General features: G+C 42.6%; 1 protein-coding gene across 1 annotated transcript in view; it reads left to right on the top strand.

The window, feature by feature from the left end:
- Nucleotides 1-13,931, top strand: part of RHOBTB3 (Rho related BTB domain containing 3) — a 51,462-nt gene that overhangs the window by 18,274 nt on the left and 19,257 nt on the right. Inside the window, exons 9-12 of the mRNA XM_010413128.4 lie at nt 670-843; nt 2,028-2,194; nt 3,384-3,480; nt 6,061-10,520. Of these exons, the coding sequence (XP_010411430.1) occupies nt 670-843; nt 2,028-2,194; nt 3,384-3,480; nt 6,061-6,176 (554 nt within the window). The 3' untranslated portion in view covers nt 6,177-10,520. The remainder of the gene's footprint in view (nt 1-669; nt 844-2,027; nt 2,195-3,383; nt 3,481-6,060; nt 10,521-13,931) is intronic.

The following is a 13,931-nucleotide window of genomic DNA, read 5'->3' as shown; positions in this document are numbered from 1 at the left end:
ACCCTGGGCTGTTGGCCTCTCCAGGTCTTCCAAATGCTGTAGTAAAGCAAAGGACTCACTTGCAAATACTACAAAATTAATAAATTTATAGAAAAAATCATCAGTGGTTTTTTCATAAGACAACCATTCGGGAAGTTCACTTAGGCACAATATTTAATCCAGTTAAATTTATACCTACTTACTGGACTTAATGGAATTTCATCTGGAACAATTTGCCTTTCTCTGCTTTGTGTGGTTATTCTGGTACAAATATTAATTACCAGTAGGGTTGCTGGTGAACACAAATGACCCATCATAGAATCATTCAGGTTGGAAAAGACCCCTAAGATCATCAAGTTCCATCATTAACCATTTGCAAAAGAATTCATAGCACTAAATATTTATGCAATGGACTGGAGGTTCAGTTAATGTGAACAGATTTATTGTATTGGTTTAGTCTATTTCATTTTGGTTTAATTAATTTTTGTTTGCTGTTTTTTGCTTTATTTTACTATTCATTATTCATCTTAATTAGCATGCAGTGAGTGTGCTGTTAGTTACTGTCAACTTTCAACACTTTAGTCATGTTCACTGGAGTGAAGACCTTCTAAGAAGACACGAGCTTTAAAATGAACAAGATCTGTGTTATATAACGTCACTGTATATTTATTTTAATCTTGCATCCTGAAGGTGCAACTGTACCAGCCCACAGGGCAGTTCTGGTGGCCCGCTGTGAGGTTATGGCAGCTATGTTTAATGGTAATTATCTAGAAGCAAATAGTGTTCTGGTTCCTGTGTACGGGGTTTCCAAAGACACTTTCCTCTCCTTCCTGGAGTACCTTTACACTGACTCCTGCTTCCCAGGTAAGAAAACTGTAAAATACAGTTCTTTATCTGTGACTCATTTTTCCAAAGTACTCATTGACAGAGAGTATTGTAGCAGCATTTATTTAATTGAAAAGTGCCAATATTTGAATATGCAATGTCTCATATTTTTTCGTATTGTGCAATAAAAAAAGAAATCCGCCCTATTCAAGTAAAATCAGCTAGAGGCAGAAGAAATACTGCTAATAAAATTATGTATTTGCTTTGTGCTTACATAATATGATGCAAAGAAGTTGCAATTTCATTTCTGATCCATTATAATATTTGGGATTTTATTTTTACACTACATTAATGTTGTTTTCTAATCTTGATTCTGTGTTTGATTTAAAAGTTGTAATTTCTTTAACACATATATAGCTAAGTTTAATATAAACAAGGTTAAATTGCAAGATTATCTTATTTTTACACATGGTTGTCTTACATGTATGTAAACCCAGAAAAAAAATGTCAACTGGAGTGTTTGGAAAGAAAAATTGAGCTAAAATATTCTTTGTGTCTCGACCTTTATCTTTTTTTATGGGAAGAAAATCTGCATACTACATGTAAAACATGATTTTAATGCGGCTAGTTTTTCCTTGATATAATGAATGATGCTGTGATATGGTTTTTTGCTTTTGTTTTCTTTTGAAATAATTATTTTACCTTATTCTTATATTTTCCATGTTTCTCCTTCCACTCCATCTAACATTTCCTTGCTTATCAATTTAAATAAGCAACCACCATGCTATATTTAAAAAAAAAAAAAAGAGGTTGCTCTTTTTTGTCTTTGGCCTTTTGGCTATATTTTATTGTATCATAAAAGTGCTTTTTTGAAAGAGAACTCAGAAAGATAAATCCTCTTATTAATAACCACTTACTCTAAATAGATCAACAACACTTGACTCATCATCTTCAAGTTCTGGGATATTGACAGTAATTCTTTACACCTACCTGCCAAAAAGTTCTAAACTCTTTTTTTTTTTCTTAATTGAATAACTTATCTGGAAAAATAAGGTGATACAGCAAGCATAAATTTATAATAATGAAAAATAAAACAAGGTCATCACAGGTGTCTGATTTTATGTTTGTTCTTAGGTATTTAAAAGATAACTTGGTGAAAAGTAGCTTTGATCATCTTATCAAAAAGGTAAAAAATGTGTAACTTATGTCTTCTTGATTTTTAGCCAGTATTCTCCAAGCGATGTCTCTGCTGATCTGTGCAGAGATGTACCAAGTAATGAGACTCCAGCATATTTGTGAACTTTACATCATCACGCAGCTTCAGAGCATGCCTAGCAGGGAACTGGCTTCCACAAGCCTCAGTATTGTTAGCTTGCTCAAAAAAGCTAAGGTATGTGTTATATATTTCAAATGAGAATATATATGTTGACTTTAGTAAGTTGTTTGATTTTTAAGATTTTTAAGATGTTAACAGCAATTTGTGTTCCCAAGGAAATATGCTGGTATACAATCTGTTTATTAGGGATAACTGGTGATACCAGGCTGGCCAGAAGAAGTCCTTCAGCCTTTAGTTGCAGAATGTGCAGTCACAGAAACACAGAATTGACTCTACCACTGTCCCCAGGGCAGCCTGCTCCAGAGCTTGACAACCCTTGCCATGAAGAAATTTTTCCTACTATTCAACCTAAACCTCCCTGGCACAACCTGGGACCATTTCCTCTTGTTCTGTCACTTGTTTTCTGGGAATAGAGCATGACCCCCATCTGTGCACAACCTCCTTTCAGGGAGTTGTAGAGAGTGATAAGGTCCCCCAGAGCCTCTGTTTTTACCAGGATAAAAAACCCTACCTCCTTCAGCTTCTGCCCATAAGATTTGGGCTCCAGACCCTCTAGTCATACCCTCACCTGTGTAATTTCCTTTATCATGGATACACTGCAGTAAGTCATCTTAACCATAGCTTATGCCAGAAAAGATGTGTTTTAGGCAAGTGAAGATGTACTCCTTCCTCTTTTAGTCAAAAAAGAAAATTATGCGGTATGCAGGTGACAAAGGAGATCTAACTGGACAGAATATTGAGAGAAATGCATAAAAAGTATGAAAAGAAAAGATTTGAGGCTGAAAAAAAAGAGATACAATATAGGCAGGGTTGGAAAATGAGGAAAATAAAAACTAGATTGCAGGCTATTGCCTTAATCAAACAGGATTTTCTGCAGAAAGAGGAGACCACAAAACCAACATCCACCTTCCTTCCCTCCATTTGTGTGAAGCTCTGCCTCTGTGCAGATGACTAAATTTCCAAGATTCATGATTGCTCAGGGGTTTTTCCTACCTCTAGGAGAGGGAATTTTGTGATTTGCTCTTTGGTGTTTATCTGTTTACATATTTGTAAATTCACACGTTTACGTATTACACCTGTTTCCATTAAATGACTTTTCCTTCATTATCTTCCACAATCAAAACTTTATTTAGTAAACTGCGGTATTGGCAGTGGAAACCTGAATATTTTGATACATGAGATGTGGTTGTGTTTTAGACATTATAGCATTACATAGTTTTTTGTGTTTCCTTTCTTTTCACAGTTTCACAATTCTGATTGCCTTTCAACTTGGCTTCTTCATTTTATTGCCACTAACTACCTCATCTTCAGTCAAAAGCCTGAATTTCAAGATCTTTCAGGTATTTTTCTGTTCATTTTGAAGAAACAAATATTTTTCTGTTTTGCTGAGATTAGAAGTGATGTTCTGGACAATATCATTTTTGCATGAGACAATGATTAGGGTTTCTTTAGGATATTCCAGCAGGATGTTTCACCACGCTACTGTGGGATCAGCACACAACATGATCCAGCCAGCACAGCACCACCATTTTTTTTGTTCCTACTCCGATGGCCAGGTTCCCACCCATGCCTGAATTTGCTGGAACACTTTGGCCATTGCACGTCAACCCCTTCATGTTATCTTGATAATTTAAATCAAAGGCAATGGGTCATTTTTGGTACTTCTTCATTAGTGCTGGGGTTTTCCTTGAAGAAAATAGCATTCTTATAGTACTCTCCAGCAGATCTCATAAAATGAAAAAACTGTGGTCCATTCAAGTAAACAAATCCAGCTTCTTCCAGGAAACTGATACTTATTTTTCCAAGCATTTGTATTTGCTTCCTGATATGTAACTAGAAAGTGTTGCTCATTGCCTGTGTGATTTTTCTTTACCCTGATGAGGGGTGCATCTCTTTGACCCGGATACCTCTCTTTGACCCATGACACCTCATCACCTCGAGGTTCAGGACAGAAATACAGCAGCAGGCAGTCACTCTCCAAGGGCTTTCCAAGACCTGAGACCTTCACAGAATCACAGAATCAGCCGAGTTGGAAGAACACACAGGGATCACTGAGTGCAACTCCTGGCCCTGCACAGCACCATCCCCAAGAGTCACACCTGGAGAGTATTGTCCAAAAGCTCCATGAACTATCAGGCTGGTGCTGTGACCACTACCCTGGGGAGCCTGTTCCAGTGCCCAAACATATACTGGAAGGACTTTTTTCTGATCCATTCTAAACCTCCCCTGACATAACTTCAGGCCATTGCCTTTGGTCCTGTCACTGGTCACCACAGAAAAGAGATAAGTGTCTGCCCCTCTTCTTCCCCTCTGCCCCTCTTCTTACCCTCACGAGGAAGTTGCAGGCCCCAATGAGGTCTCCCCTCAGTCTCCTCCAGGCTGAACAGACCAAGTGCCCTCTGCCACTCCTCACATGGCTTTACCTCAAGGCCCTCCTTTTGACACTCTCTGATAGTTTAACATAACTCTTATACTGTAGTGTCCCAAACTGCCCCAGCACTTGAGGTGGGGCCACCCCAGTGGAGAGCAGAGCAGGACAATCGCCTCCCTGGCCTGGCTGGTGATGCCGGGCCTGATGTCCCCAGAACACGAATGTCCGTGCTGGCTGCCAGAGTACTGCTGACTCATACTCAACTTGCCACCAACCAGGACCCCCAGATCCCTTTCCAGGGCACTGCTCTCTGACATCTCGTTCCTCAGTCTGTCCATATATCCAGGATCACTTCATCCCACATGCAGAGTCCAGCACTTTTTACCTGTTTGAACTTCCTATGGCTGGTGATCACCCAGTCTTCAAATTCATTGAGGCCTCCCTGCAGGGCCTCCCTGCCTTTGTGGGAGTCAGCAGCTCCTCCCAGATTTGTATCATTTGTAAACTTGCTCAGTGTCCCTTCCAGTCCTCCATCCAGGTCTTTTATGAAGATGTCGAAGAGCACAGGGCCAAGGACGGAGGCCTTTGGAACCCCACTAGTGACAGGTCACCAGTCTGATGTCACCACAGTTACTGTAACTCTTCGTGCACAAGCCGTGACCCAGTAGCTCACATAACATGTTTATCCAGCTGCAGGCTGGATATTTTGTCTAGAAGGATCCTGTGAGAGACAGTATCAAAATCTTTACTGAAATCCAAAAACATTACATCAACTGGCTTCCCTTGATCAGCTAGGTGGGTTACCCTGCCACAGAGGAAATCAGATTTGATTAGCAGGCTACTCCACTGAAGAATGAAGCCCTGATTTGCGCCCAGTATGAGTGCAGTTTGCCTGCCCTCAGGCTCCCCAGGCTGTGGGCCTCTCTGCTGTGCCTTGGTCCAAGCCTCTCAACCAGGAACCATGGCTGCAGGCTGGCTCTGGAATATCTGGGGTTAAGGGGATGAAAACGCACCTTTCTGCAAAAGCAGAAGAGATTAATCTAAATAATATGGTTAAAAGACACTGTTATATAACTTTGCCAGTGATAAAAACCACATGCAATAGGAGATTAACATCTTGCTGAATTCTTAGTTGCAGTCCTCATCTTGCTTTTTGTACTGATCTTGAGACAAACTACTGGCACAGGAATTGACATACCCTGCTTTAGAGTGCTGCAGCATAGAAAAATCCTTGCATAGCACACCTGGCTATCCTCTAGGGATAAAGAATGTTCATCTTTAGGAATATCTCTCTGCTCTCCTTAATGAGTATTGTATTCACTAAAAAAGCCCAACTTGTTTATTACTAACTTAATAACAAGGAAATATTGTGTGATAGCTCTTACATCTGCTCCACAGCAGAGCTGAAGCAAAATGGGCAGCACTCATCTTTATCTTTTCAGTTTTATTTATAGCCTTAATGTTTTTTAATCTATTTTAAAAGACTTTTTACAGGCTGTGCATGTGTGCTCTATGTCTATACATTTAATTCCTTTATTTCTTTGTCTAGTGGAAGAGCGCAATTTTGTAGAGACGCACCGATGGCCTTCAAACTTGTACCTGAAGCAGCTTGCTGATTACAGGAACTATATCCACTCTCAGAAATGCCACTGCACAGTAATGTAAAGAAGCTGAATACACACAAAGTGCATCTCAACTGTAAAATTTCAGATTGGGGATTATATAGAATATAAAAACCGTGTCAAGTGTGAAACCTGATGCTGACCTCCTGTGGAACTTACAGACATTGCTAACAAATCACTCTAATTTTTACCTTGAAGCATTGAGAATGTATGTATATTTTAAGCACAAGGACTTCATATCCATGGGGATTAAATGTAGTACAGGACAGTGCCATGACTGCCATCTGTTCCCCCTTCTAATTTCTTTATTGCTTATTTTATTGTTTTTCATGGTTATTTGTGGCTGCTAGACTGAATCTGTTGAAAATAGACTAGTTCTGTAAATCTGAGTGTAATAGAAGCATAGGAGCACAGTAGCAGCGCAGGAAAGCTGAGAAGCCACGTCATAAGTTCTTCATATACTTGAGGACGCAAAAATTTTCTGCAACATTTGTTAGTTCACAATATAAAGGGTAGGCTTAATAAGTACTGTGGTTACTATTAATTTATTACTTCAGAGAAAGCTTGTAGTTCTGTTACAATCCTCTGAGTAGATATTTTAATTCCAGAGGAATGCCTATGCATCACTGTATTCTCTAGTGCCTCCCAAATATCTAAAAAATGACATAATTTTTCCTGCCAGTACGTAGAAGAAAGCCTGTTTTAACAATCAGCAGATTATTAATTAGGGATAGGTGATGACAAAAGCTGGCCAGAATAAGTCCTTCACTGTCGTGATAGAGGGGAAACCCAGACGCTCAATATGAGTGATCAGCAGGAATCCGATTTATTGATTGTACCAGAACTCCTTATATACTAACAATAATAAGCTTTATGCATATTCGTAACGGCGCATTCTAAGTGGTTCATGTCGACTAAGCTGATTCTAAACCCCTCCTTAGACCCCCTTTCATGGTCAGCAGTTCTGCCTTTTTCCCTGGCCTTCTAACCACAGATGTCCATTGTTTTGCTGCCAAAACCTAACCTTGCTGGCTCTGCAAATAAACCCATAGTTCAGCAGTAAGACTCAATAGTGGTTCAGTTACTGAGCAAGATACATGTAATATTCTGTAACTTCAGTTGTTAACACAGGATGTGTGGTGCATTGTCTTATGAGACCTTGCTCAGCTAGCTGCAAGGGTCTATGTGCCCATTCTCACGTAGCCAGCTTCTCAGATCAGTAAGCTGCAAAGAATCTGTATATCCCAAATCTATATGTCCTTTTTCACGTAACCAATCTCTCACAATTCCCCCGTTTATATTAGTTTGAGCAAGCAAAACTCCCTGAGTTAGTCGATCTACACGTTTGGCTAAACAAGAAAATATAATGCGTGCTCCAAGCAATAGCAAAAGTATGATGCCGACCCATCTAAGACCTTCTTTTATGAGACTTATGGCCCAAACTCCAAGTCCTCCAAAGGTCCCTTGAAACCATCCATCGAAAGGACTGTCCTGAACAGTGAGCTTTTTGGTATGTTCAGTGAGCCATTGAAGCTGAGAATCTGTGATCTGCTAAGTTAAAGCAGCACATTCCTTCTGTGTCTTTGCATCCATGTCCATGTGCTAACAGTAGGAAATCAATGGCTGCACGATTTTGCAGTAATGCGTGGCGTAAGCTATCCACGTCTGCAACAAGCTCACCTATCAGGTGTGAGGTGACATTTGCTTGCTTGCCTGTCCAACTTGCCAACCTTCTAAGCTGAGTGAGGGCACGTGCTGATGCAGCTCCTGGGGCTAAAAGAGAAGCAAAAAAGACAGCAGGAATTTTCCATAACTGCATATCGTCTCTGCAATTAAGATCTAATGGAAGAGCGCTTCGTCGTGCTCGCTTGTGTGTAATATTTAACAGTTGCTGAATGCTAGGAGCAAACATTGTTAGTTTCCCAAAATAGCATGGTCCTCCCACTGGTTTAGAAGGCACTCCTGGCCATGCCCTGTCCCCACAAATGAGGAAAGTTCCTGAGGGAAAAGCCCTGGATTCTTGTGGAGGATTATCAACTGGCCATACTGAGCCATTGCAGTACACCGTGATGTTAAAGTACCATGAGGTGGTAGGGCTCAGCCATGTACTGTCTTTGTTTGGCCTTTGGGGGCTGACACTGCTGTCAAAGTGACTGCCTCTAAACATAAGACAATAGGGACTAGGCTGAGAGCCTAAGAGATCTAGCTCTTGTGGCTCAAACATAGATGTATTAAGGCCTAAAGCAATTGCTCGTGCTTGGGCAGCTAAAGGGTTTTTCTTTATTTTAAGGTCATTGCAGATGTTAAAAGTAGAGAGGTGAGTATCGAGATAGTTATCAGTGAGGGTAGAATAGCTTGCATTACAAAAGGTTGAGAGTGCAATTTCCGGCTCTGAGTAGCTGAGGGTGTATTTTTTAAGGCTACCAGTTTCTGCTAATGGAACCCCAATAAGGCAAGTGCAGAAAGGGTCAGAAGGTGTTGCTAAGGATAAGCAAAAAGAATCTTGGCCTGTTTGGTTAGCCCAGGTAATCCACATGTTTTTCAGTGGTCTATAGCGCTAACGTGGTGTGGATCAGTAGCGTGCACGGTTATCAGCAATGTTGCAAGCGCTAAAGCGATGGCACATGCGTTCCCACTCATGGGTACGCACCATCCATTGGCGTGGTATTTTAAGGCCATCTCCGCAAACTTTATGCACTTTTGCGGATTTAAGCTGTAAGCGAATGCGAGCAACCTCGTGATTAATTCGATAGCGAAATTCAGCAATAGCTCATTGTTCTACTGACTCATAAAGAGTAAGACCCTGAAAAATTGGTAAACCAGTTTCCCGTTCTAAATCTCTCTGTAACGTGTCACGTCGCCAAGTTCCCTCACAAATAATACACCATGCTCCCCCTAACAGAAGTGTCTGATGAACCCACCACTCTTTGTTACAAGCCCCACATCGGATAAGAAACCATGCAAAATGCCCTGGCTTCCCGCAAACACCACAGGTTCGACAATTAAGTTTCCCTGGATAATACTGTTCAAGGGCGTCCAGTAGCTGTTCTGCTTCCTCCCAGGATTCAAAGTGCCTAAGTCGGGTAGGCACGATGTTTGCAAGAGGTGCGATCACTGGATCAGCTACTAGATGTAGCCGAAGCAGACTCAGCTCCAGAAGATGATATTGTGGAGGCTCCAGACTTGAGCGGTGTCAGTTTGACCCAGCAGCTGGGTATCCACTGCGGACCTGTAGGAGTAAGCACACAAACATAGCCACGACCAAAATATAACACCTCTGCAGGGCCTTTCCATTCCCCTGCAGCCATGTCCTTAAAGTGAACATAGCTTCCAGTCCCTCTTTGAGCTGGTGGAGGGGAAAAGTCCAAGCAATGGCCACTCCTAAAAATTTTGGTCTGTGGTAAGAACCATGTCCATTTGAGCGAGTATGTCTCGTCCCACCAGAGCAGCAACACCAAGTGGCAATGGGATGATAGACACACTGCAATTTACCACTTGATCAGCTATAGTCCATTGCAATGGGGGGGACTTGCGAGCGAGGGTAAGTCCTCCCACTCCAGTGACTGTAGCATCAGATTCAAAGGTGGGCCAATGCTGAGGCCAGTGGTGACTGCTGATGATGGATACATCAGCGCCAGTGTCCAAGAGTGCTGTCAGGGTAACAGTCTCTTCTTGGTATGTTACTGTCACCTGGCGGCGTGGCCGACTTTTCAAGCTCACAGTGAGCATGGCTGCCGGCCCTGTGGATCCGAAGGGTCCCTCACCCCTAGGGTTGGAGTGTACAGGTGATAGTCCTTTAGTGAGAACCGGCAAAGGCACCAATTGGGCTAGTCGAGTGCCCTTTTCTATGAACATTGGTGGAAAAAGAGTCTGTACCATAATTTGAATTTCTCCAGTATAGTCCGCATCAATTAATCCTGTAAGTATTTGTAATCCTTCCATAGTAGCTGATGAGCGTCCGATTAAAAGTGCTCTGACCGCTTTCCCATTTATAATTATAGGTCCTTTAATCCTGGTGGGGACACGCTGCGGTCGAATGTCTATAAGAGTACAGTTTATTGAGATTGCCAAATCCAATCCGAGGCTCCCCCGGGTTGCGGGCTGGAGACGAAAGTGCTGGTCAGAGTCGGTAGAGGTGTGCAGGTGTTGATTTCCTGGGTCACTGGGTATGCTGCCGCTTTTGGTGTCATCGCGGGGCGGGCCTTCCCGCTCGACTTCCCGTTTCCCGACCTCCGGCAGGCAGTGCTGGCATGGGTGTCCGATCAGCAATGCTGACACCGGACGTTACCAGCGTTGCAATCCCGTCTCATGTGACCGGAGGCTCCACAGCGAAAACGTCGCAGTCGGGTGGTCTGTCGTCGAGACCCGCTCCGGTGATTTTGCAAAGGTGCAAGGGCAGCTAAAACCTGACTCTGATTTGCCTCAATCTGCCTCTGAGCTACCTCAGCCTGCTGCTTCATCCCTATTCCCAGTTCCTTTCCAAGTTCCTTTATTGCATTAACAATCATAGCTTGGGGACCTACAGGGACCTGTGACATTCTCTCTAGTGCCTCCTCAATAGTCCAAGTAGCAGGCAGAGTAACTAACACACTACGTGCAGTGGGATTACAATTCTGGATAGCACATTGTTTAAGCAAAATACCATGCATATAGTCTGGAAGCCCAGTTGCTACAATAGCGTTTGCTACGCGATCTATAAAGGTACCAAATGGCTCATCTCTTCCCTGTTTGATACTCATATATGATGGTAATCCCCCTGGTTGCTTAATCTGATCTATTGCTCGTCGTGCTAAATTCATGCTTTCCCGAACCTTATCAGGACCTATGAGAGCCTGTGCTTCTGTCCGGGTGTAATTTCCCAGACCCATTAATTCCTCTAAAGTTACCCCATGTAAAGGATCTCCTGTTCCCCACTGCGTTGCTACCGACTGCTGGCATAAAGTCTGCCAGTAAGCTCCAAACAGCATACGCTGGTGCTGTGTTAGTATTAGCTTAGTGATATTTTTAATATCATTTGGTAGCAAGAGCATAGAGCCCCATAAATAATCAAGCATTTGACGAGTTGGTTCCCCTTTTAACCCAGATTCATTAACAGTGGCTTGCAGTTGGGTAAGCACTTTCCAATCTAAAGGTCTGATATTAACAGTGATCTGTCCTTGAGCATTAGGAGGTGAAAATTCAACTGGAAAAGCCTGTACAAACTCTCTGGCAGAATCTATGTCTCCCTCAGCAGCAATATTCTTAGCAACCTCTCTCCAAAATTCCTCTCGTTCCTTAGCTATCTCTTGAATTCCTGAGTCTGTGTTTACACTAAGCGAACTATTAGCTTGCTCAGAAGGGAGTGAAAGTGCTGCCGACCGGCTCTCAGGAGGCAGCGGTTGAGGGGGGGCTGTGGGGGATTGTTCAAAAGGTGGGGCTGTAGGTAATAACTCATGCTCTAACAATGCAGAGGGGGCACTAACAGCTTGGGGAGATGCAGGAGGCGAAAACACAGAATCTGAAACTACTTTTCCTGTCTGCATAGTAAAAGTATTCATTGTGGGAGGTAACAGGCAGCTATCACCCATGTCCTTCTCCCGAGTAAGCGGCGTTCCTAAGCGCTGCGCAGCGGCTGCTGCAGCCTTCTGCTCTGCCTCATACTGTGCCAAAGCATTACTCACTGCCCGCCACGGTTTCATCATCTTTTTAGCCACCTTATCACCCTGCGTAGCTGCATCAAATATCTTATCCCCAAACACTTTCCACTGCTCCCTCTCAAAAACTTCATTCGGATCAATAAAACAACCCTTAGCAACCCCATAATCTAAAAGTCCAGAGAGATCCTTTTTACAATCTATCCCTGGTGTGCTCTGCTTTTCTAAAAAGCATTTGAGCAATTGATACACTGCTTGTCTCTTAGCCATACCTAAACGTCAGCGCGCTGTTGCAGCCTTTGCAAGACCCGGCGGTGCGTGGCCAGCAGGACTCCTCTGTAGGTGCTCCTGGGCCTGGAGGTGTGGACTTTTCACCACCTCTGCAGCCTCCCGAGCTGCTTACGGGACCGACGCAGACTCTCTGTCGTGCCGTGGCTACAGGTTGTCCGCCTCTATGGTCCCTATTCCCCCCAGGTTGACGGACGCAGGTTATCTGTCTCTACGGTCCCTTTTTCCGTCCTCTGTTCGGGCGCCAGAATGTCGCGATAGAGGGGAAACCCAGACGTTCAATATGAGTGATCAGCAGGAATCCGATTTATTGATTGTACCAGAACTCCTTATATACTAACAATAATAAGCTTTATGCATATTCGTAACGGCGCATTCTAAGTGGTTCACGTCGATTAAGCTGATTCTAAACCCCTCCTTAGACCCCCTTTCATGGTCAGCAGTTCTGCCTTTTTCCCTGGCCTTCTAACCACAGATGTCCATTGTTTTGCTGCCAAAACCTAACCTTGCTGGCTCTGCAAATAAACCCATAGTTCAGCAATAAGACTCAATAGTGGTTCAGTTACTGAGCAAGATACATGTAATATTCTGTAACTTCAGTTGTTAACACAGGATGTGTGGTGCATTGTCTTATGAGACCTTGCTCAGCTAGCTGCAAGGGCCTATGTGCCCGTTCTCACGTAGCCAGCTTCTCAGATCAGTAAGCTGCAAAGAATCTGTATATCCCAAATCTATATGTCCTTTTTCACGTAACCAATCTCTCACACTTCAGCCTTTAGGTGCAGAATGTGAAGTCACAGAATCATAGAATTGATTCTACCACTGTATCCAGGGCAGCCTGCATGGTCATACTGTATTTTTCCCCAGGAGGAATAAAGAGAGGGAAAACCACATATGCTCAGGACATATCTTATGGTACTGATGGATGGGGGAGAAAGGCAGAGGGATTAACAGCCTTTCATGGGGTTTGAGAGAGAAAACTCACTAGCAGAAGTGAGTTTTTGGGAAAAGTCTGTCTTGTAATCATAGGTCCCCAAAATATCTGGCAACTTAAATGTTAGATGTGCTGGACATGTAGGAAGTGACCCTCACAGATTTGCCAGTGTTGCAGGGATGTCGGCTTTTGTGGTGGGACTTCAAGCTCAAACATCCCCAGGGGCGACTTCATTCAAATTTAATTATCATCATGTCCTCATAAGCTGCACCGTGTGAGACAAACCTAGCTGTGGATCCTTTCTGAGATACAACAGAAAAACCCAGAATATTATGACTGGCAGGGTCCTTGCAGATGCTATTTAGCATTTTCTTGACCAAAATAACTTGTCATGCTGCTGACTTGTGTGTACATAGTATGTGCTAATGCCAAAATGAACCCAGCCTTTACCTGAGCGTAGGTGCTTTTCTAGAAGCGAAATCTAATCAAGGAGCTAAATGTCTCATTATCATTCTTGCACTTTGAATTCTGCTTTTTCATCTGTCTTTGTAATTTGGTATGTAGCTTGAGACTTTATCATTTTCTCAATGTCCACCACACCAAATGCACCTGGAAACTACACTTGTGAGAAGAAGGTGGGAAAGCAAATTGCTGGAGCTGCAGCTTTTTTTTTTTTTTTTTTTAAGCTATAAGAATAGTTTTATTTTTCAATAAAGTTTTATAGGTAAATTGTTCTTTTCAAGTTTCATTCTAGAGTCATAGGGATTTTTTTTTCCTTGGTGATAATTTGCAGAACTTGAGAGTGTGTTTCCTTCCCTATTTTTGCATATACACAAAATAAAAAGGAGTTTATGATTCAGCTGGCTGCTTCAGACTCAAAATTCCGAGGTTAGTTTTATGCAAGAATGATTTAATTTTTTTGAAAACTTTGCATCTGCTGATC

Source organism: Corvus cornix, chromosome Z, assembly GCF_000738735.6.
Source record: "Corvus cornix cornix isolate S_Up_H32 chromosome Z, ASM73873v5, whole genome shotgun sequence".
Lineage (NCBI taxonomy): Eukaryota > Metazoa > Chordata > Aves > Passeriformes > Corvidae > Corvus > Corvus cornix.
This window is presented reverse-complemented; position numbering and strand designations above follow the sequence as displayed.